General features: G+C 37.3%; 1 protein-coding gene and 1 pseudogene across 1 annotated transcript; both read left to right on the top strand.

Moving 5' to 3' along the window:
• The first annotated feature begins 617 nt into the window (after nucleotides 1-617).
• LOC110937432 (tRNA (guanine-N(7)-)-methyltransferase non-catalytic subunit wdr4) lies at nucleotides 618-4,975 on the top strand. The gene is made up of 10 exons (XM_022179853.2): nucleotides 618-973; nucleotides 1,300-1,467; nucleotides 1,970-2,150; nucleotides 2,221-2,277; nucleotides 2,362-2,432; nucleotides 2,698-2,776; nucleotides 2,873-2,932; nucleotides 3,059-3,159; nucleotides 3,243-3,303; nucleotides 4,394-4,975. Exons 1-10 carry the CDS (start codon nucleotides 825-827, stop codon nucleotides 4,781-4,783), a joined length of 1,317 nt encoding a protein of 438 aa, XP_022035545.1. The 5' UTR covers nucleotides 618-824; the 3' UTR covers nucleotides 4,784-4,975.
• Nucleotides 4,976-8,547: 3,572 nt separating this feature from the next.
• On the top strand, nucleotides 8,548-9,202 carry LOC110937433 (annotated as a pseudogene).
• Nucleotides 9,203-25,410: the final 16,208 nt, after the last annotated feature.

Here is a 25,410-nt window from a genome sequence, read left to right as displayed (position 1 = left end):
AACCTACTAATAAATATAATATATTGAGTGTGGTTCTTGGTATTCACGAGAGAAAAAACAATAAAATACTAGAAAGTAATACATGATGGTACAGTTCTAAGAAACCTAAAGTCAACAACCATTATTTCCACCATTATCATCTTCTTTGTTTGTCTCAATATTTTCTTCATATCCTGCAATGACTTCAATGGTTTTAAGAGAATTCAAACAGACCCTCAAGTGAGTTCTCACAAATTCGATGAGTTCAAGGGGGCGATTGTAAAATTTTATGGGGTGCACTTTGGGTTTCCACGCCGATATAACACTAAAATTCTTTTCTTCAAAGGGTGCGGCCGCCCATCCAACGAAGCGTAGGTCCGCCCTGCTATAAACCAGTTATGATTTCGGTCAATAACCTCTTACGGTGTGTTCCCGAGTTAAAAATCTCTCCCCTTCCCTCCCCTCCCCTCCCCTCCATGTCTTTCCAAATTGGAAAGACTATTTTCAGGCAAAAAAAACCCCATTTTCCCTCCCCTCCCTCTGTTAAGTAGATCTCTGGAACACCATTTTCCCTCCCCTCCCCTCCCCCTGTTAAGTAGATCTCTGGAACACAGCGTTATAGTCATAGTAACCGGTTTTTTTTTATACTCTCATGAATACAACCAAAGTTGACCTTTAGTTTTGACCAAGCTATCCATGAAATTTCTTAATTGGGCTTTACAAGCCCACTAAGAAATGTAAAACTGGGCTTAACTCTAACCTGTAAAACATTCGAACGAATCGAAGTAGAGAAAAACCGCCATTAAACCCTAGAAGTCGGAGAAAACTCACCGGCGTACTGAAAAATGGAAGATGACGAACCTATGAATGCAACGGAAGATAACAATAAAGAAGCCTTGGAAGCAGAAGTTGCTCCGGCTCTCATCTCCGTTCATCCTGCTCACCACTCCGTTGCTGTCGCCGTTGGATCTGACCTCCGTGTATTCGATCTCCGGTAAACTTTATGTAGTTACAATTAATTGATATCAATTTCTGTTATTTTTTAAGGTTTCAGCATCTTAACTAATGGCCACAGTTTAAGAGTATATGATATGGTGAAATCTATATTCATTTAGGGTATAGATTCATAAGAAAACCATTAAAGGCTTAAATATTAAGTGAAAATGCATAGTTTTTTCAAGTGTGGCATTAATAGTCAGAGTGAAAATGCATATTTTTTTTTGGGAACAGAGGGAATGAATTGCAGTTAATATTGTTTACATGACTAAATACTTACTTTGTGGGTATGAAGATATTTTTATTTTATTGTTTTACTTACAGAGAAAGCGGTCCGGTAACATTAGGGGCGGAGTCGAACGAGGTTTTTCATCATAAGGAGTCTATCAGAGCAATTCGTTATGGCGCAAAGGGTAAAGTTTTTGTGTCGGCTGGAGACGATAAAGTAGTTAAGATTTGGGCTACGGATTCGTGGCGGTGCTTGTGTTCTGTGTAAGTGCTTGCAGTCTTTTGAGAACTTGACAAAGTAGTTGATATATAGTTGTTTATATCTGATTTGATATTATCTAGTTACCTTATGCAGTTATGCCTATGTTGACCGTTGTATGTTCGATCATTAGCATGTTTTAGGTTTGTAAAATCATGGATTTTATTATGTAGCTATCTCATAAATATTTAGCAGTCTATACACGTTTTTTTTTTGGTTGTTACTGTTTAATAGATCCATGGAGAAGATTGAAGAAACTAGAAATGTAACATTGAAAATGATGCAGGCTTATTGTTAAGTTCTGAATCTTTTGGTATCAGCTGTGATTAGTGTGTCACTTCGTCATTTGTGATGTGTATTTGTAGATGAATCTGGCAGATAGTTAAAAGTAATCGAGACATAGCTAACAACACTGAAGTTTGATACTTGCTTTGAGCTTATCTTTAAGATTATCTTTTAGTCAGTTCTCAACTTCTCATTGGTATTAATCGACTTTAATCTTGATAGGCCAACAGAGAAGAAAGTGAGTGCAGTTGCCATAAGTGACAATGGACAATTTGTTTGTTATGCTGATAAATTTGGAACTGTTTGGTTTGTTGAACTAGACGAGTCCATTGAAAATCAAGCATCAGTTCAGAAGAAGGGATCACCACTTTTATCCCACTATTGTAGCATCATTACCAGTCTCGTAAGCAGTTAATCTAGATTATCTATAGCTCAGAACCATACAGAAAGCTAACAGAAATATTATCCTGCAGGAGTTTTCGCCAGATGGCCAGTTCATTATTACTGCTGACCGTGATTTCAAAATTCGTGTAACACACTTCTCATACCCTATATAGCATCTTATAACCCATAATCACACATTATCCTAAACACACTTCTTTTTAATATCACAGGTCACTGTATTCCCTAAGAAACCTTTAAATGGAGCTCATGAGATACAAAGTTATTGCCTTGGACATACAGAGTGAGTTTTGTGAAATGTCATTATTTTATCTTTTAATAATTAGAAAGGAAGTCGCTTTTCAGATTCAGTCTAACTAGTCTACCATATATAGAGCTCTAAACATCAAACATAGCTTAAAAACTTAATAATTTCAGTTTAACGAGTGTACGTTACATCAACATACTTTAAAAGTGCATATCTTTTGCTCTAATGACTAAATTGAGTTTATTGTTATAAGTTATAACATTATCAAAACTTTACACCAGCTGTATTGTATCTATGGCAGATTTGTGTCCTGCTTAGCTTTCGTTTACAGTCATGATTGTCCGCAAGGGTATTTAGTCTCTGGAAGCGGCGATGCAACAGTAAGAACAAATACAACTTTCATTTACGGGTATAGCTTAAATCAGAATTTTCATCTCTTCCTATTTACTAATAAATTTGACATTCTTGTGTTTTAGGTTCGTTTGTGGGATTTTGCATCTGGGTTGCTTCTTCATACATGTGCCGTTGGATCACAGGTTTCTTTTTCTTTTCAAGATAACAAATTTAAGTGATGTTACAGTTTGTCATTATCTGGTGTCATTTATATTTCAGACATGTGGTTTTCTACACGATTTGTAAAATTATATCGATTGGTTATATAGGTAGGAAATAAAGAAGCCAATGGAACAGAAAACAATCATTTTGTAGTTACAGATCTTTGTACTACATCTGATGGTTCATCAGTTTTTGTAGCTGTTCAAAGGTAAAGTCTTTTGATCTTTAAATATTTTTTTTTTATTATATGATAAGATAGAATGCTCTAAACGATTTGATTCTAAAATGCAGCTTGCCAGGAATATTTCTGTTGAGTTCTGATTTTTCTGCTAAAACTCTTTCTGTTATAAGGGTAAGTATCTGCAACCCTTGAATATCAAAGTACGATATGTATTATAAGGAATATTATATATGACGTACTGCCATTTGACCCAGAATCAATGTAGAAATAATTATTAATAACAAAGATGGTGTTTTCAACCATTTACTGTAAAATGGGTTGAGATTTGTTAGATTTTATCTCTAACTGGTGGATCAAAGTAAAAACTTGTAAGAGATTGAAACGGGTTGAAACTTGAAAGTTGTCCAAAGATGTTTATTTAAGAGTTTTGATCTTTTAATTTTATTCACAGTATAGATATTAATTTAGTGGCATGTTTTTATAATCATACATAGTACACAATTGATCAATTCGGGTAACGGGTTATGTTTTATCTCAAACAGGTCAAACCAAAAAAGTTAGCTAATAGGGGAACAAATAAAATAAATTAAGCAGGTTGAAAGCTGTTCAAAGTCTGTTTTCAGTGCATACAACCTTCTAAGTTTCTTGCTTAAAGATAAATAAATATTTTAGAAATTAATGCCTTATTCGTCCCTGAGGTTTGGCCACTTTTGCAACATTCGTCCAAAGGTTTGTTTTTTCACATCTAGATCAAAATGGTTCAAAGTCTTGCAATTTTCACCCGACTCGTTAGCTCCGTGTATTTATCTCTGTTAAATGAGTCTATTTATAACTATTTATTAAAGTTATAGAACCAGCTGCGGAAAAACAAACCTTTGGACGAAAATAGCAAGTCGGATGAAAATAGCAAGATTTTAAACCTTTTAGAACCAGCTGCGGAAAAACAAACCTTTGGACGAAAGTCGCAAAAGTGGCCAAACCTCATGGATGAAAAAGGCATTTTACTTTTTAATTTATTTATCTTGTATTTGCAATCATAGCAACATTTTTATCATTCATAAAAAAGTTTAGATAATTGAGAATTTAAGTGTTTGCGTATCACTTTAACCTGACCCGTTACAACCCATACAAAAAATGTGCCATTGCAACCAGTCACGAACCACATTCACATCTATGTTAAAATATCACTTGTGATCTGCCAACACAAATGACTCACCGAGCAAGATTAAAACGAGTTTATTTTTTGAACTTTGATTTGCAGGTGGTGTCTATAATTGAAGAAGACTTCATACCCACATCTTTAGGGACTTCATTAACATCTGATTTCTTATGGATGGTGATGGGTGTTTCTAACTTACCTGGTTTTAATGCTTCATCACTGGCTCGAGTGCGTGTAATCACAGGTTTAACAAAACACACCTCAGAATCTGGTGACAACCATTGCAACGTATTGGAAGATAAACAAGTCCCGTGTGGAGAACAACTGTTGGAACATCTGCAGGGAAGCTTGTCTATTGACAAGGATGTTTTTTCTGCGGCTGCTGAAGCTGTGAAAACATCGATGCGTAATTTACTGATCAAGAAACAGTATTCTACAGAGAGACGTGAGTTCAGAAAACGAGGCCGAAACGATAAGAAGGGCAAAAGATAGCAAAATATCTTTTTCTGGACTTTGATCTTCTAAGAAATTTGGAATTCATATGCAAGATATTCTATTGTTTTCCTTGTATGATTGATTGATTTTTTAAGCTTATATTTTCTAATTTATCAAACATGTATGACTATGTATGTTTCTGTTGTTTGAACTTATAATAATGCTTAGATGGTTAGATGTTTGACAATTTTTTATTTGTATTTGTTTAAATGATATTGATATTTTAATGAATTGTTATTAAGTTTAAAAGTTGCTATGTATAATTATAATCGGTTCCATACAATAATCGCTAGGTTTTCCATTAAGCTTGAGCATTGGCTCCTTTCATGAAAAACCAAAAACAGAAGTGTAAGAGCATTGTTCTATCTAGCTTTGATATAACACTGCAGTACAATGAAACCGCTGTAGAGCAAAACGTTATGAACCCTCCCCAAAATTAACGAGATCATTGGCATGTCTTCAACCCAGTAGCCAGCCGACTTCCTGAAGAAACACCATGCAACATTGTAAATGATTCAATATAATCTACAACTTACTAAAATCAAGCATTTATTTAATAAAATTTATAAGTTAAAATAGAACAAATAAGGTTTTTCTTTGTCTTCCTATGCTTACACATCATGTAAAATAGTTATATGTAGCCTAAAGATCCCAGTGATATGACTAGTACTGCAGCTATAACAAGATTTTTGCATTAAATTGTTGTGGTTTTACTTGAGGAAGAAACATATATATTTCTAGAAAGGTACTTAAAAAAATACCAATCAAATAAGAAAAAGTTTATTATTTAGTTCTCCCCTCCAAGGCAGATCTATAACTTGTGTTTTCCTTCTCAATACTTATTCAGTTCATACAAAATTTAATATGCCAACTCTTTAACGTGTTTTTAGCATGTTCTCTAAATCTAATAAGTTTTATGTCCTGAAAAGATACATATGCATCCGAATGCCCATTACCCTCTTTCGTAAAGTTATCATCCATAATATATTTAAGCAAAATGACTTTAGAGTAAAGTATATTTGCATCATTGCGTAATACACATGAAAACATGTATATATGTATCATATACATGTATATATGCATAACACATGTGAGCGTGTATACACATGTACAGCACATGTCTGTGCAGTTGTGCACGCAGATATATATGTTTCTCACAGTATGCATATATACATGCCTATATATGTGAGTGTAAGCGAGTATATGTGGGTGAGTGTGACTGTGAGTCTATATATATATATACACACACAGCACATTAAAAATACCAGTTTAATCAGGCTGGAGATAGTCGTGCTGAACTGGTCCTAACCAGGCTCGAGTCAAAATTTTATGACCAAATCCATACAGCATCGAGTGCTACCATGACTTAACCGGTCTCAAACAACCCCATAAATGGGCCATAGTCCCAAGCTGGTCCCAGATTTGTGCTTTTTATGTCAACATTATATGACATGTGTTAAAGTCGGTTTTAACCTTATATAATATATTTTGTTGCAATTTGTATGAAACTGATTATTATATAATTAGATAATCAGAAGCAGATATGTTTATTCAAACTTTAAACACTAAAAAAACTGATTGTTACAACTTGACATAGCAATAAAATAAAAGGAGATAGGCGACATATACCTAGACATGTATGCACAAATAGAAAGGCCCTAAACTCCTAAAGCTATTACCATGAGATGTACATTTAACCATTGTATTGGTATTAACCAAATACGTGATGCTAAAAATACAACTTCAGCCTCAAAAAGAACTAGACAACAGATTAACGATGACCATCATCTAATGAGAGAGCAGAGATCCAAACCTGTGAAGGAGATCATGCATGCTTAAACATTTTCATGCTAAGCCAATAAAAGTACACAGCCACCACAAGCACTGGGAGCGTCAAAGGCACCAAGAAGCAATAATACCTGTTGCAAATCATAGTAGCATCAGATACATATCGAAGATATTATTAGCAATATAAAGTCCTTTACCACATTTAGAAAGATAAACAATTAAAAAGACAATACCATAAGATCAGGCTCGTATCAATAAAATCTAGATGTAATTACGTGAACAAATTCAAAGATAGAGATATTCATTTCAAGCTTCACTTTTAATAGTTCCATAGTTGTTAATAGCCATCGCCTCTTGCGCCCAGGCCCATTTTTCAGGCGAGGCGAGGTAGTTGCGCTTTAAGTCGAGGAAATTGCGCTTTAACTCTCCAGGTGATGGTTCAGGCGCACATTCTGGCAAGATTCCTAGATTCTGGAGAGTTTCCGGCTAAATTCCGTCAAGATTCTAGCTAAATTTCTACTTTTAATCAAGGAAAACTACTTTTCTACACTAATACACTAATATTTTGGTACTAATTAGATGATATAAAGTGTTACATAATAGACTTTGTTTATTTTGTTTGAAGAATATTATTCTTTTTCTAATACATAATATATTTTTTAAAATTTTTCATTATGCGCTTTATTTTTCTTAGGCCCTCGCTTTTTTTGCGCTTTGCGCCTAGGCCCCAGGCAAGGCCTATGCGCCTTGAGTGCGCCTAGTGCCTTTAATAACTATGAATAATTCTACAGTATAGAAAGCTATACACCTATTTGAAGAAAATAGAATCTCAACACTCATACCTGTCATTTTGTATTGCGAAGATGATAGCGTTATCAGAAGGAGGAAGTAGCTTTGATATAACTGCAGTATAGAGGAAGGCACTAAAGAAAGTAGAGCCAAATATAATGAAGAATCCTCCCCAATAAACTCTCTCATTGGCGGTTATGAATTGTGAAATCGTTGGCATGTCTTTATATATATGACACTACATCTGCCAACACCAAACAACTTTGAAAATGATTTGATATAGGTTGCAATACACAATAATCAAGCATCTAAAAAAAATAAAAATGAACGAAGTTAAAATCGTAGTGGATGTTAGGGCAGCCTAAAACTAGAGAGTTATAAAGGGCACGCAACTTGAACCTAAAACCATGGTTGTTACAAGGGCTATAATCGATAACTCATGTTCACGCTTCTCGATTTTATCTCTGTGTAAGGATTACTACGAAGCCTGCTAAATTACGTTTAAGGAATAAGTTCATATCAACAGAGTGATACTTGATACTTCTCCTTATGATCACAAACGAACAAAAAAAAAAAAAAAAGATTCCGTTGCTTCTTTTATGTAATTGCTCGATCAGTTTCAAGATAAAAAAGTAGAGGTGGCAAAATGGATGGGTTGGGCAGGTTTGGGTAATGGGTTAGGATGGGTTTATAAAGAAATGGGTTAGGATGGGTTTAGGTCAAGATGGGTTTTTGTCGAGATGGATTTGGGCATGATAGGCTAAAAATATAAATAAATAAAAAAAATAAAAAAAATAAAAAAAAAAATTAAAAATCAAAAAAATTAAAAAAAAATCAAAAAAATTCTAAAAAATAAAAAAAAATAAAAAAAATTAAAAATAAATAAAAAAAGGTTCAGTGCTTTTTGAGGATTGTACGTCACGATGAACTTCATTTGGTACCGGGTACCGGTACCGAACCGTATCTACAATTAGGCATTCACAAGAATTTAAAAGGAAATAGTAACCCTCTGATCATGTTTCTTTCTTGAATTGCAGCCTCATAAACACTAATTAATATACATTAAACACGAACAAACCCTAAGTAAAATGGGAACAAAATCAAACAGCCATGAACAGAAAGTTGCTTTTTTTGCAGAATATGGTCAAGATTAGCAGACAAACAGACCTACTGACCAAATTATGATGACACCCTTCACAGTCAACATATACCCTTTTTTAAGTCTCTATGGGAATGATAACTTTCCTATTGATTTCACCTTCTTTGACGGTGCACCGCAGCCCGTTGTCGATAACAGGATCCAATACACGAACGTTTTCAACGCTAATTACAATACTTTAGTATCCACATTAAAGGCTGCGGGCTATGGTGACATGCCAATTATTGTCGGGGAGGTCGGGTGGCCGACCGACGGGGATAAAAACGCGAATGTTAACATGGCGTATCGGTTCTACAATGGGCTTTTACCCCGCCTTGCTTCAAACAAAGGGACACCACTTCGGCCCGGCCCGATAGAAGTGTACCTTTTCGGGCTTATTGATGAGGATGCCAAAAGCATTGCCCCGGGCAACTTCGAATGGCATTGGGGGATTTTTCGATACGACAGACGACAGGCAGCCCAAGTTTGCTATGGATATTTCAGGACGAGGTCAGAACTCGTTTTTGGTACCGGCCCAAAACGTGCGGTACCAAGAGAAGAAGTGGTGCCAGTTTAACCCGAACGCGAAAGATTTGAGTGAATTCGGGGAGAATATTAACTACGCTTGTACTTTCAGGTTTGACATGATCTGGACCCTTATGATGACACCTAATAAAAACAAGTTCGGGTTCCGCCACTGAACATTGGTTACATGTGCTCTAATGAAAGTAAAGAACTGAAACCGACATAGCATTTGCTATAATTCTCTAAACTGCTTAAAGAGCTAAACCTACACTATTGCTTAATATTCAGATCTACTGCAATTGAACAGCTAAAGTCAAAAGTAAAACAACTCCAATTCATGCAAAATACTATACAGTTACCACAAAACACTTAACAAAACCTAATTAACCAATCAAATCATACACAACAATTCGCCAATCAATCATCACTAGATCAACAATAATCAATTAGTGAAAATCATCACCGATGATCAAAAATCAACAAGAACACAATCATAAACCCGAAGGAATCATTGCGAAAAAGTTTCTGGAATGTGAAGAAATTACCGGTACGATTCTCATGATGAAGTAAAGTGTAAATCAATGATCAGCAGCATCAGGCATAAGATGTTTGTTCAGATCCGAAGAAGAAATAGAAAGAAAAGTCTGATACGTGTTTCAGGGTTAGAGAATTAAAAACCCATCCTGACCCATCTTAAAATTTAGATGGGTATTTTAAAACCCATCCTAACCCACCGAGCCTAAAACTAGAGAGTTATAAAGGGCACGCAACTTGAACCTAAAACCATGGTTGTTACAAGGACTATATTCGATAACTCATGTTCACGCTTCTCGATTTTATCATCTGTGTAAGGATATAAGTTCATATCAACAGAGAGATACTTGATACTTCTCCTTATGATCACAAACTAACAGGCTCCGAAGGCCAAAAAAAAAAAAAAAAAAAGAGATTCCGTTGCTTCTTTTATGTAATTGCTCCATCAGTTTCAAGATAAAAAAAGCAATGTTTAGCTTTTAGCCAAGTTAAAATCTAAATCTACCAACGTGTCTCTTAACCCGTTATAAATTAGTAAACTTAATAGACAAAAGTCCCATATTTTCTCATTAAGATGTCCTTTAGGTATCCAACAAACAATCACATTTTTAGCACTGGATAGAGGTGGCAAAATGGATGGGTTGGATTGGATTGGTTGTTGGGTCAGGATGGGTTTGGGTCAAGATGGGTAAAAGAAAGAAGAAGGTCAGGATGGGTTTGGGTCAGGATGAGTTCGGGTCAAGATGGGTTGAGAATAAATCAATAATAATAAAAACTGAAAAAAAATTACAAATAATAAACAAATTTATAAAAAATAAAAAAAAACGAAAAAATCTAAAAAACGATCTGCACTTTTCCTGCGTAACATACCTGATTTTATGATGTACCTTCGATCTTTGTTTGATGAGTCTACTACTATATTTATTGATAACCAGTGTGCTATGTAGTTTATAAAATGTATATCGCTACAGAAACAATCTAAACTTTCTCTTTTATTACACTTGAATACTTTCTTGATGCTCCTCAGTTTGTTTGGGCGCCTGACCCGTTTGACGTGTTTCGTTGTTCCCATAGACTATTTTCGCATCAATTGTGTATAGTGCATATATAGGAATTAAAGAAAGACTTAATTATGCTATTTTTGTACAATGTGTGACACAATCCAGGATATCTGTTTTATAAGATAAGAGAAGACTGTGTATCTATTTCAACCCGAATGCGACATGCTTCCATCCATAATAATCGACCTAAATCGTATGGAGAAAGACAAAAATAAATGATGAAATTGGCAAAATAATAATCTGGATCCATTCACAGAGTCATTTTCATTTTTGGGGTCTAATTTTTATATAAAAAGGAATAAGTATGCAGTATGCACAAAATGTAATTCCTATTGCTCACGGACTCGTATCAGTGGTTACGGTGTTCATCAGTGGTGGTTGGGTGTCACGAAGATGGTCAGAGGTTCTAGGTACGGACAAGCACTAGGCCTGGACCTAGTGTTGCAATTGGGTCCAATAGAGGACCCAGAGCGATAATGTGTTTGTAGGAGATGGGTACATCAGACTCAGCTGTCAGTCACATTGGAAATCAGCCATGAAAGCAATAAAATCATATGTCAAAGATTTAGGATCCTAATGTGATCCCATCATACTAACCCAAATACAATCAATCTGTAAGCTAAAACCCCACAATAAAACAAAACAAGACAAACTAACAAATCCACACGACAGTCGGCAACAAAGCGAAAAAGAAACCAAATTTAGGATCCTAATGTCATACTAACCAACATAGGGTCAAACCAGTAACTCCATTTTCAACCATCAACAAAAGTTAAAGCAAATTAGAGGCCAGAACATGTAGAAACTTGCTTAAAGCAACAACCACATTAACCTCAATCAATCATACAGTTTTTCCCAAAACAAGAATCTAAGTATCCAACAACTCGGGTAGTACAAAATCCCAATGTGAATCCATCAAACAAGACAACATACAATGCAAACGACATCTAAATCGTCATGAATGAATATTCACATAGGATTCCTAACTATGGTTTCGATGTGTATTTGAAATTGAACAATTATAGTGAATTTACAGAAAATAAATCAACCAAACATACCTTTCAATCGATCAACAAGTGTAGAATAGATTGTTAATAGGTTGATTTAAGGGAGTATTTGGGTAGAAATTGAGAGCGTACTGGTAGAAGAGTAGAAAAGATGAGGAGAGCGTACATGAGTTAGTTGTTAGGGTAAAAAAGATAATGACCCATCCTGACCCATTCTCTTTAAATTCTGATTTTCTTATTACCCATCTAGACCCATTAATAATTTTAATCAACCCAAAATGACCCAGCAGCTTAAAATTAAAGTCCAAATTTAGGTATTTGGGTATAAATTGCCAGGCCTAGCACTGGATATACTCTTTTACCTACAACCATATTTCAATATTCAAGCAATTAGAAGAGTCCTAATGATATGTCCATTAATGATTAAAAAAAAAAACTTTATGCATTACTTTGTTGTGGCTTTACTTCAAGTATTTTAGAGAAGAATAAAATATCGTTGACACTGTCATACACGATCAATGCACTCACCACATAAATATACAGATTACAGCATATAATTTAGTTAAAAAATTACTCAAAAATTTCAATGAACATACGCCTAAACCTACATTTAACATTCAATCAAGCGAAAATCTACTTTGAGAATGATTGCGATCACTGAGCATTATGAAACCATGATAAACAAATCTACATACAACACTAGAGTAGTAGTTATTTCAAATTAAGTTACAAGTTTAGGCATTCATATGAACTAAAGATACTACACAAAAAAGCCCTAATTAATTGCAATGTGAATTTACACTGCACGATTCGGATACAAACAAACGAACTGAATCAAAGTGGTTATCAATCGCACATTCGAATACATACGGCCAATGGCAGATCCAGGATTTTCTTTTCTATGGGTTCACTGGTTAGATTTATCACAATCAGAGCCTTATATCTCTGTGATGACTAATAACTTAAATCCTTGTAATTGTTTTAATTATATCTCTGTTTTCCAGAAACACAACCCTATTACAGATCACAGTCAAATCAATTTGAACTTAATAATGCCAAAGCTTACAATTACTCATCCATTTCAATCAAAAACCCACTTGTAAAACACAATTTCACGGAAATAAACGTATCAAAAAACAAACGAACAGTGAAGGAAATCAAAACTTTACCTGCCAAGTCCCAAATCCGTGTTAAAATTTTAAAATTAAAACCAAATTTCGTCTTCTGAAACTCTGAGTAGCAGAAGTGGAACCCTAAACACATGCAGAGGGTTTGTTTTAGGGATGGCAAATTGGCTAATATGATACCGTCAGGTATGTAGAGGTGTACAAATAGGTTTCTTTTTAAAATCAGTCTGATTTTTAACTGGACCGGTCACTGTCTAACATTAAATATTATGACAACAATAATACTCTTGTTTAGGATACTCTTAATTCTACTTTAGAGCCTACATCGACCTTGACAATTGTCTTATCCAAGATCAAAGCGGTTGGCGTTACTAAATTTGAACTCGTCGAGATCCGGTTCAGATTCCTCCTTTCGTCGTTGTGGTAACGGTTCCTTTCGTGAAATAACATTTCTTGGGTTGCAGCCACATGAAAATCTAGTTAGAGGGCCGCGAGAGGGGGGGGGGTGTGGAGGGGACACTAAAGACCAATGATAATTATAAAATGTAACTTTTAGAGATGGAGCACAAGTGTAAGTTGTAAGAAGAGAGAGATGAAGAAGGAGCCTCAAGTTTAAGGAGAGATTAACCTGCTTTTTCTAGTGAAGGAGTTTTCTTTATATAGTGGGGACTTTTGGCCTTAACCCTAATGAGTTGGCCAAAGAGTCGGCTTATTAGAACCAGACCTAAATGAACCTACCAAGTATGTGGGAAAAGTCAAAGCGGGCTCAGATCCAATCACCATTATAAGGGAGTGAGCCCAGACGAGTAGGCCAAGCAGGGTACCCTCGTCGACAATAATAACACACCAAGAAATCATTATGATAAATTTAAAAAATAAAACCAATTCAACTTTCATCGCCTCCCCACCTCATCGTTATTTCCATACCTTATCGGTCAACACTCCTCTCGCTATGTAATATCTCAGTTTTTATTAGGCCATATGTAATCATAAAGCATTTTAAGGGGCGTTATGCGGCAAGTGGCGAAAAGTGCAAAAGTGGGGCTTTATGAAGCTTTATATCACAAGAGGGTGTAGTCATAAAGCCTCATACCCATCATTACTTAATTATTAATTTTCCATTTTTATCATTTAATCTCTAATTATTTAAAAAAAAAATAGTTATATATAAACATGTTACACAGTTAGAAATAAAGACTAAATTAATAACTTTTCTAAAAATTTGGTCTTCGTTCGATTGCTACTTAGCACGGTGTTTCGTGGTCACATTTGGTCCTTCAAGTTCTTTTTTTTACTCCATCGACTTTCTAATACGTGTCGGCATAAATTCGACTTAGTCTATGTTTTACGTCACGTGGGTCACTTTTTTTAACGGCACGTGGGTCACTTGGTATTAGAAATTCGTGTTTTTATTTTACGCTTTTCCCAATTTTGGTCGTCACCCGGTTGTTATTTAGCATGGTTTTACGCTCTCTCCCCGCCACCCAGAAATTATTTGCTGGGGGTACAGATGAGGTGTTCAATCATATTTTCAAGGGGTGCGGTCGGGTTTTTTGACTAAAATATACACTAATTTTTTTTTTCAAAGGGTGCAGCCGCTCAACCTGGCTAAAAGATAGGTCCGCCCATGCTCCCCGCAATACTGATAGCACGATTTTACGCCCCTCACCGGCACCGCAACGCAAATGGCTATACTAGTTAATATTAAATTAAATCCAGAATATAAATGTCATCGGCATACTTTAGTTATAGATCTTAATTTTCTGTTAAGCTAATAAAAATATTCAGAAACATAATAGAAACTTACGTCACATCAGCGGTGTGTACAAAAGTCACGCCATGCAACTTTAAAAAGAGTGGGTCCCACGTGCTTTAATTCGATTCGAGCATTTCTGTACACATGAATCATTGAATCTTGCGGGTCCGACGAAGCACTGATTTTAGGCTATACGGTATGGGGGTCGGCCCCGGCCCGTCGCGGGTCGGCGACGGTCCAAACACCGTGCCGCCCCCATACGTCGCCGTCCCCAACGTCCCTTTTCGGACGATCTCGACGAAGCAAAAAGGTGTGGGCCCCCCATATGACCGTTTGAACATTAATAAAAAAAAAAAAATAATAACGGCTACTTTTCAAATATACACCCATTTCAATACCATTTTTATAAATACTCACACCCTTAACCCCTTTTTTCACCACTTTTCACCCAATACCACCCCATCTCTCTCACATTTTATAAACCACTCATCTCTTTTTATAAAAAGTCTTCATATTTTGCATCATTTTTTACCCGCTTCCACACCATTTCTCGCTAAAAAAATATCATGGCTTCACCCGTTTCTTCAATTTCCTCAATTTCATCAATGTCTTCATCGTCTTCGTCCGAGTGGTATTCATCATCTTCGGAAGAGGATGTTATTATGCACAACATGATTATGAACGCGACTCAAGTGTTCATGTCGGCCGCTGAAGGGTCGTCCCAACCGCTAACCAGACGAGCAAAATATAATCGAGACCAAGAAGGTATTTTAATTTTTTTTGTATGTTTTAAAATGTATGTTTTTTTTGTATGTTTTAAAATGTATGTTTTAATTAGTTTCATTTATTTTTTGTTCTAAATTTATAGCCGGCCACGATAAACTAGTTGCCGATTATTTTGCCGACGAACCCGTGTACCCAGCCGAGATTTTTCGACGTCGTTTCCGCATGAGTCGTCAACTGTTCTTACGTATTGCAGGCGACATGGCACAGTCTGATCCGTTTTTTACATTGCGAAACGATGCTAGAGGGCAAAGGGGGTTCAGCAATTTACAAAAATGTACGTCGGCCATTCGCCAACTTGCGTACGGTTACGCACCAGATGCATTAGACGAGTACATTAGGATGTCTGACAGAACCGCACGGCGTTGTTTGTACAAGTTTTGCCAATGGGTTGTCAAATTGTATAGCAAGCGATACCTGCGGAAACCGAACGCAAACGACGTACAAAAATTATATCAGGCACACGAACAGAGACATGGTTTCCCAGGAATGCTCGGGAGCATTGATTGCATGCACTGGCAGTGGCAGAGTTGCCCGGTTGCATGGCAAGGTCAGTATACTAGGGGAGATCAGGGACATCCGACTATCATTCTAGAGGCTGTTGCGTCACAGGATCTCTGGATATGGCATGCTTTTTTCGGTCTACCCGGGTCACTCAACGACCTCAACATCATTTACCAGTCCCAGATTTTTGATGATGTAGTGGCGGGTACAGGTCCAGACACAAGCTTTACGGTTTCAGGGGTGGAGTACAGGCGAGGTTACTACCTAGCCGATGGGATATACCCAACGTACTCGACAATCGTTAAAACTGTCCCGCACCCGACCGACGACAAAAGGAAAAAGTTTGCAAAGTTTCAAGAGGGCGCAAGAAAAGATATTGAACGGGCTTTTGGTGTTCTACAAAAAAAATGGCACATCATTTCTATTCCAGCACGTTCGCAAACACCAAGGAGGTTACGACACATTATGTACGCTTGTATCATCCTTCATAACATGATCATTGAAGACGAAGGGAGAGCGATATGCGATTACGACGAAAACGCGTCTACTGGAAATTCTGTTCCAGTTAGTGACCAAGAACAAGATTTGAACGCCTTCGCTCTACGTAACGAGTTCACACATCACAACCTACAAGCGGACTTGGTGGAGCATATTTGGAACAACGCTGGAAACGAACCCGCCCACCACATGGAAGACGACGACTAGTAGCTTATTTTAGTATGTTAGGATATTTGTACGTTTTTTTTTTAACTTTAGGTTTTTAAGTTTATGTTTTTTTTAGTTTATTTTTTTTTAAGTTTAATTTTTTTTATGTTTATGTAATGTTTTATAATATTAATTAAAATATTTTATTACTTTATTTGTTAAATGTTTAAAAAAAGATGGAGATTTAAAAAAAATATATATAAAAGTGGTGGAGGATGATGACTAGGACCATCCTCCCATGCCCCCTAGTTTTGGAGGATGATCCATCCTTGGAAGGACTATGATGTGGCGCCTACGTGGCGGATCATCCTCCAAGGATGGTCCATCACCATACCATGTAGTCTTACATGTTGTCATGACTTGGGTTCCACATGCTCTATTTTTATTATTATTATTATACTAGTGGATTAATAACGTCGAGATTGTTATTGTAACACTTGATTTTGACAATTTGTATGTTCGTCTTTAACTCTGCAAAAAAATATAGTTTCAACGATTTTGTAAGTTACTATTCACCTTGCAAATAACTTCAAGTCGAAACCCAGTTAAAAATATGAAACGTCACAACAACAAATCCACAAGACCGCAAATTTATAAAACATCACATCTTAAAGGTTATAAGAGAAAAACACAAAAAAACATAAAAACGAAACACTTGTAAGGATCGGTTCCGACGACTTATACATTAGTGTACTCCCCGCAAGAAAATTTAAAGTTGAAATAGCCGGTATCGATGTCGGGATTGATTCGCTTCGTCACGCTAAAACTTAAGATAACAAAAATGAAAAGTAAACTACAATTTGCATTCCTGATGAAAGATCTCGGTGTCAGGTTGTGTCCCCATTTTGAAAATTTTGCTTCCTGTGTCCCCAGTCATGTAAAAGCGCTACATCTTGCGTCCCCAACGCTAACCCATTTATGGTTTCCAGTTAAATATAAAACAGGCAGGGGTTAAAATGCACTTTTTCAATAAATGAAGGGCTAAAACGGACAAGTTTGCTAAACAGCAGTAATTCCATACTTACCCCCTCACAATTAACCATCTTCCTCATTTGCATCCCCGGTAAATACACCTAGTAATTTTTCACCATCTTCTTCCTTATAAAGCTTTGAAAAAGTTGTTATATACTCCATTTCCACAAGGTTTCCTCCCAACAACCAAACCATTTAGCTTTGTGCTCCATCTTGACATTGTGGAGGTAACCGGCGACTGGTAACCCAAACCCAACCCAAAAATTCTGATCCGATACTGTTCCTTGTGTTTCCGGCGGCTAAACGAGCAAAATCAAACCAAAAGGGTGAATGTGACCTTGTTCTTGTTGTTTTACACCTGCAACCGGGATCTTGTTCTTGGCGTGACTTATTTATCAAATATAATAAGAGTTCTGACTAGATCTCCTAGTTTTGCATACAATATTAACAACTTAATCTTCAAATACGTGTTGGGAACAAAACCTGTCATGACCATTTGTAAATGAATTCTTTGGCAAAAATGATAATTTTTTAATATGTAATCTTGCAAAAGAAGAGAATAAGTCTCTAGTTCCACATGGTGTTTAGTATGGCATAATAATTGAATTGCTTCTGCTAGTCTTCCTGAAAAACATAAGTTCTTCAATGTTCCAGTTATGCCAACGACAACGTTAGGTATTCTAGCCCGAAATCTAGGAACACCCTACAAGTCATAACTGGTTTCAGTTATCGAAAGAGAAAGCATGAAGTAAATTTTCAAATAACCACTTGATTTAAATGAGGATAATGAAGAAAGTATTTGTCAAAAATGATACAAAATATATTTATCTAATCGAATTGGTGTTCTCTATCAATCTTGATCTTCACACATTAATCTTTCACCGATCTTCTCGTCTTTAACTTACTAGTTGATATCGACTTGAATGACTTCGACTCGGCGTCACTTGACAATCATGGGTGCCGGCGACACTATGTCAGTGTCACCGGGTGACAATTGATTAGTGTTCCCCCAACACTTGTGTCTTTGTCGAGTATCGCCGATCATTGTTCTTTTGTCAGATACGGTCTTCGATCTAGATGCACTGGTGACTCTGAGATGTCACCGGGTTGGGCACTGGTGACACTCAGATGTCGACAAAAGACGACGGACAAGATCCTACAAATTCACGACAATCTCCTCAAGGCTAGAAATCAACAAAAGAGTTATGCTGACAAGAGATGCAAACCCTTGGAATTCAACGTTATTGATCATGTACTCCTCAAGGTATCCCATTGGAAAGGATTCGTTCGTTTTGGTAAGAAAGGCAAACTCACACCTCGCTTCGTAGGTCCTTTCAAGATTCTCGAAAGGATTGGCAAGGTGTCGTACCGACTGGATTTACCTCAAGAGCTCAATAACGTCCATCCCACGTTTCCTGTTTCCAATCTCAAGAAATGCTTAGCTCATGAAGGACTTCAAGTCTTGCTCGATGATTTACAAATCAACGAGTCCTTACACTTCGTCGAGAAACCGATAGAAATCATGGACCGAGGAACCAAGCAACTTAAGCGCAGTCGGATTCCCATAGTCAAGATTCGATGGGAAGGAAAACGTGGCGCTGAATTAACCTGGGAACTCAAGAGTGATATGAAGGCCAAGTATCCACACTTATTCGTCGAGTCTTCCTCTTGAATAAATTTCGAGACGAAATTTTCTAAAGTAGTGGAGACTATAACGCTTTGCCTTTCTGTACTTTCCATATTTAGAAGTTGTATTCTTATTTCTACTTTTGGAAACTTGTATTCGTATTTCATTTCCAATCTTGTAATTCGAGACGTTGATCATAATGGAATTCATTTTCATACATATACATGTTACATACTTGTATCATACGAAATCAATCATCAAATACGTGTTCATACACAAATCCGAGACTCGAAATACTTGGAATTATCAATCACATCTGCATCATACTCGTACAATACTTTGTTACACCTTGATACCTAAAAAACAAGATAAAATATAAGAAAACGACATAAATTAACCTAAAACCCAAGTTTAGGAGCTAGAAATGGACAAAATGAAAAAGTTAGAAAAACATGGCCCGTCATGCCACGCGACGGGAAGATGCTGCATTATCGTGCGGCGCGAAGATGCACGTTTTTTCAGCCAGATGTGTCTTGCTTGCAGATTGGACCTCTTTTCCACCTCCTTTCCTCCCCAATCACCTTCAAACCTTCTTTAAACCCAAACCCTAATCCCCCACTATAAATATATCACTTCCACAACTCATCCACCCTTTACACACCTCAAAACAACTCTCAAATTCTCATAATTCTCTCAAAATCTCCAACTTGGGCAGATTATACCAAGTCTCAAAGCAGTGAGTTTTGAGCACCTTCTTCTCCTTTGTCTTCATGTTTTCTTTCATCAAACTCCTTGGACAACCTTTAAAGATGTTACCCAAGGTTCACCAAGGTGTAACCAGGAGGTACATCACCTATATGAGGCTCTAAAGTCATATTTAAATTCCGATTTATAAAAACTTTTACAAACTTGTCTCATTTCATTGTGCATCTTATGGAATCTTGCACCAACCTTGCTCTCAATCAAATTCATGGTTGTGGGGCTTGTGTATGGTTGATTTCCAGAGGATTTGAGACTCAAAAACCTCAAGAACCTACTGCCCTAAAGGTTTCCAAACAACCTACAAAGTGATGGAACCACCTAGGGCTGGCATATCGGGTCAACCCGATCTGTTAAGACACGAACACGATAAGACACGAACACGAAACCTATAAACACGAACACGACATGAAATCTTATCGTGTCAGATTTCCCAAACACGAACACGAACCTGTTAATAAACAGGTTACACGAAATGACCTGTTAAGACACGAAAATGTTACCAACATATCATATGACCTGTTTAAGACACAAACACCACCTGTTAAGACACGAACACGACCTGTTAGACACGAACATGACCTGTTGTTCCATATTTGAAATTAGCGATTAATGAACCTGTTTAATGAACAACAGACCAATCACTAAACCCATCATCTTCTTGTAAAGATATCATATATGCAAAGATCATATCTGAATCACAAAAGTCCGACTTCACTGATAAACAACTAGACATGACAAAAGTACTAGTTAGTGAAGATATTTTAGTATATGCATAAATTCTTAACTGGTAATAAATTCACTACAACAAAATAGACTTTTATGAAAACATCATCAATATATACACACATCGGTGACCAAGGACCGACTCCAACGAATAAAACAAAAACCTCAAGGAAAAAAAAAGTCGGTGATACGACGGTAATGTTTTTGACAAAATATTTGAACTACTTTACAAAATATCTGTGTTTCTTACATGGTAGAACGATGCCAGAACAGATGAACGACGCCGGAATAGACTTGAAGTGAAAGAATGGTCGTTGATGTTGACGCCGAAGGCCGCCGGTGATACTGAAGTGATGAAATTGAAAGTGAGCGGCGACAGAATTAGGAAATTTTTAGGGTTTGGTTATTGGAGTGTGAAGTGAAGGAATGGATTTCAAAATTTTGGGTATACCCTTCTGACTCCACATGTCCCCACCCCACATATTTGATATATTTTTTAATTTAAAATTATAAACAGGTCACTAACGGGTCTTAACAGGTTAACGGGTTTTAACCTGTTTAGACACGAAATTTAAACAGGTCTTATCGTGTCGACCTGTTTAGACACGAAACCTGTTAAGGTCAAACACGAAACCTGTTAACTTCGTGTAGGTTCGTGTCGTGTTATCGTGTTCGTGTCAGAATTGCCAGCCCTAGAACCACCCAAGCTTTCAACCTTCAATGTTGAAAGACTTGAGTGCTGGTTAGGTGTGAACAATGGGTAAAAACGGTATGAATCACAACACAAATGATACAAACAACAGAAATAACGACAAAACCAGGTGACAAAACTTCTATTACTTATCCAACCCAGAAAAGCCCCAAACCAAACCCTAGATCTCAATAATTTGAGATTTGAAAGATAAAAAGATCAGATTAAACAGATTAAGACAACCTGTTGAATGATCAACAAAAGGATACAACAATACCAAAACAGAGATCACAAGATCTCAAATACATAATGGATCTCAACACTGAGATGAACAAGGCAATGAACGAATACAGAGGAAATGTGAAGAAAACCCTAGAAGAATGAACTCTCTGCCTTCAACAGTACACCATTTCTATTTATATACCTGGATGTGAACGGAAAAGATGATGACAACATGGGTGGAGCAGAAACAGGCGGCTGCCTCGATGACCCCTCTCCAGGACGAGGTGGCGGTATGTCCTGGAGGAACGTAATGGGAAGATCAGTGCGATGAGCATTTGTGGTGTGTGGAGGAAAGGAAACAATGGGATATCAGTGGGTGCAGACACGGGTGCTACTGGGGGAGTAACAGGCAGCACATACGGTGGGTAATCATCATCGTCATCGATCCACCCGTTGCGGGTGTCGGCATATCGTGGATCTATATGAGCAGCAAAAGGTGCACGGTCGAACAATACTGGCACAGGATCAGGTAACGGTGCATCAACAACAGGGACATCCACCAACGGTGGAGCAACAACGGGAAGATCAGCAATGGGTATATCATCAACAAGAGGTGCAATGGCTGGTGCATCATCATGAACAGGGTCATGCTCTAGTGCAGGATCAGGAGCAATGACTGGCTCAGGGGCCATGATGGGCTCAGGATCAACAAGATCCATATCGAAATCAGCAGGGATATCAAAAAAAAGGATCAATAGGATCTACGGGCACCTCCAAGGGCTGGTCCAAGTGAATAAACTCGATCTCCTGGTCAGGATCGAAGTCAGGGGGAAAGACAGGATCAAAATCATCATCGACCTCGTGGTCAAACTCGAACTCGTGTGCGGGAGCAGGTGCAGCTGATAACGCCATGTGGGGGTCGGCGTCAGGAGAGTGATGTTGCACTCCCTGGTCGTGCAGAGACGCAGATGCCACAGACTCAACTGAATCTGGGATAGGTGAACCAACAGGAAGCTCCTCTACAGGGGCCTCAGCAATGGGAAGAATGACGTCAGCAACAATAGGGGCCCCGCCCTCATAGTCAGCCTCAGGCGGATCCTCCTCGAATAAATCAATGTCGACGTCAGAAACGACATCGAGTGGCATATCTACGACTGGAAAAGCAGCAAGCGGTATAGGAGCAGGGATCACCGCAAGAGGTAAATCCCCTGCAGGAAGGCCATCAGCAGGCTCAACTCCGACGCCTGGTAGCGCGAAGGGCTGAAAATCGTCGTCATCAGTGCTAGTGGTGTCTGATGTGTAGACCTCTCGCTCTGACGGAATCTCGTCATCGGACACAACTGCCATAGGATCCAGGGTGTCCGAAACTCCTGTGTCTGAGGATGATGGCATGAAGTCTGTAACACAACCACACATATGCACAAATAATCAACATAAGATCAAATAAACATGTGAGTCACCATAAAGAAAACAAGTAATTCTCCTAGTCTCCTAGACTACCCTCCCAGCCTCTCAGACTAAACCTCCTAGCCTCTCAGACTAACTCCCTGGCCTCTAAGACCAGCCTCCCAGTCTCTAAGACTAAACCTCCCCAATCTCTAAGATTGGACCCCTCAGTCTTTATGACTGAACCTTCCCAGCCTCTAAGGCTGAACCTCCCCAGCCTCTAGGGCTGAACTCCCTCAGTTTCTAAGACTGAACCATAAATTTTGAAAAAGTGCTTGTACTTTTTGTTCGTAAAAATGTTTTGTGTCCTGGATCTGGACGTTTTAGTGTATGCAATGTAAAAATATTTTCGTGAGAGCCCTAGTGATCATAGTCTAGACTTGAGAAAGAATCCTAGTTCGCTATGATCAATGCTCTGATACCAAGCTGTCACACCCTGGCTTTTGCGGAAGCGTGGGTTTATTTGGTATGGCTTCTTAATACCATAGCATAATCACAACAATGCTATATGAAAATAAAACCATGATGTTCATCCATTCATCAAGTTTTTAAAAGTAAAACACAACAACATTGTTTTAAAAAGTCGACACAACAAACCAAATACAACCATGACATAAAGAAAACATGTTCAACGACATAACCAAAAGACTTGACTAAAAACACAGTTTAAGACTTGTAACCCGTCCAGGCAAATGTCACACCCCTTTTTGCGGCGGAAGCACGAGGTGTGATCATGAAAGGTTCTCATTGCATACGAAAGATAAACATACTACATGCTCAAAATAACTTCAAACATTACATTACTGAAAACATAAGTCAAGTGTTTACAACACGTGATAGCATATTGTCTTAAAAGTTACAACTTTATTTAACGATAAACATAGCGACATCCACGAGCATGAGTAAGACCACGCGCACATCCATCCTAGTTACCTGAAATACATGTGAGTTTTGAAAAAAAAACGTCAACATAATGTTGGTGTGAATTCATGCAGTTTATGTATTGAACGTTGTATACTTTGTATGGAAAACATGGTATGTATTTTGTTTCAAATCACGTATTCATGTATGAGTCAAGTATCTCTATATGTATCAAGTGTTAATGGGTTACAAAGCCATTAACATAACACGACATAGGAAGTCACCAAACCATAGACATTTTTCTGTAGTCGATTCACGACTAAGACACAAAAACACTGCTTGGTTCTAGTTGTCACCAAGAATGGGGCTGCCCTGGAACCCATTAGATCTAACCTTTTGTTCTGCGGTCTTAGTATGTGCACGATTAATGGTGCTTATGGTACCCTATTCGTGACACGATTTCTCGTATCAATTCTTGGCACTAGTTTTCGCCAAGAGTACTTCTCATTTTAGTACACAACATACCAATTTGTAAATATTGAAGTATTTGTAACATGTATTTCACCCCCCGAGTTATAAAACTGAAAACAGTTAAAAGAAAAGAGGGAGCATGAACTCACAACTTTGCGTTCCTTGCGTCGTAAACTTCACCGGATTTGCTTAATTAACGTCGTGACCTATACGTGTTTTCTTAACGTTAGTCACTAGACTTGTATCGTACAAGAACAAGTCACTGTCTTTTATGTATATGTTTTCTTGTGTTAAAATAATTCGTATTTTTAACTAAGTGTCTTACTTATATTATTTTCTCAAAAAAATACATATAAGTTTCTTGTATTTTGCTCTTTGCACCCGAGTTATGTATCTTGTATGTTGTATGTGTATTTTTGTTACAAAAAGTATGGCGATGATTATATTCGAAAAGTATAGTTTAGAACACACTAGCAAACATTTTTCTAGAAAATATTTACTAAGTGTGAGGATTTTTAGAAAATTTCGCCATAGTCTCCTTTGTGAATGGAGGTGTCCATGCTAAGTAGCACATCATTTTCTTTAGCATATAACACTTTAGATCGTTCTCAAATAATTAACCCGACATTCTGACACGCAAGATACTACTTTTGTCGTTTCAGTTTTAATATATAAAACTGGAATGTTTTCGGACATTTTAATAAAATGGTTAACTTATTCTAATAACTCCCAAATTTTTACAGAATGTCTTATCCGAAACAGATATTATTATGTAAAAATATCGGGGTCTAGTTCATCATCAATATTTTATAGAAAATCATTTACCGAACTGCGACCAGATTTGTTACTTTCTGACCACAGCCTACAGAATAATTCGTTTAAAATTCATCATCAGTCCGTTTTACGAAATTCCAGTTGGGGGGTCACACTGACATCGGTGACCATCTACTGTATAAATTTCAGGGGCTGGTTCTACTCAGGTTTCAAGTTATGATGAAAAATATAACACATATTTTCAGCAGAAAAATGCAGCTTGAGCTGCTGTTATGAAACGACCCTTTAAAAATAGTAAACGGCTTCGAAAAAATTACGATTCCAGTGCCATTTGATCTGTTTTTCGAAAATGTATAAT

This window comes from Helianthus annuus, chromosome 4 (genome assembly GCF_002127325.2).
Source record: "Helianthus annuus cultivar XRQ/B chromosome 4, HanXRQr2.0-SUNRISE, whole genome shotgun sequence".
In the NCBI taxonomy this organism is placed as follows: Eukaryota; Viridiplantae; Streptophyta; class Magnoliopsida; order Asterales; family Asteraceae; genus Helianthus; species Helianthus annuus.
This window is presented reverse-complemented; position numbering and strand designations above follow the sequence as displayed.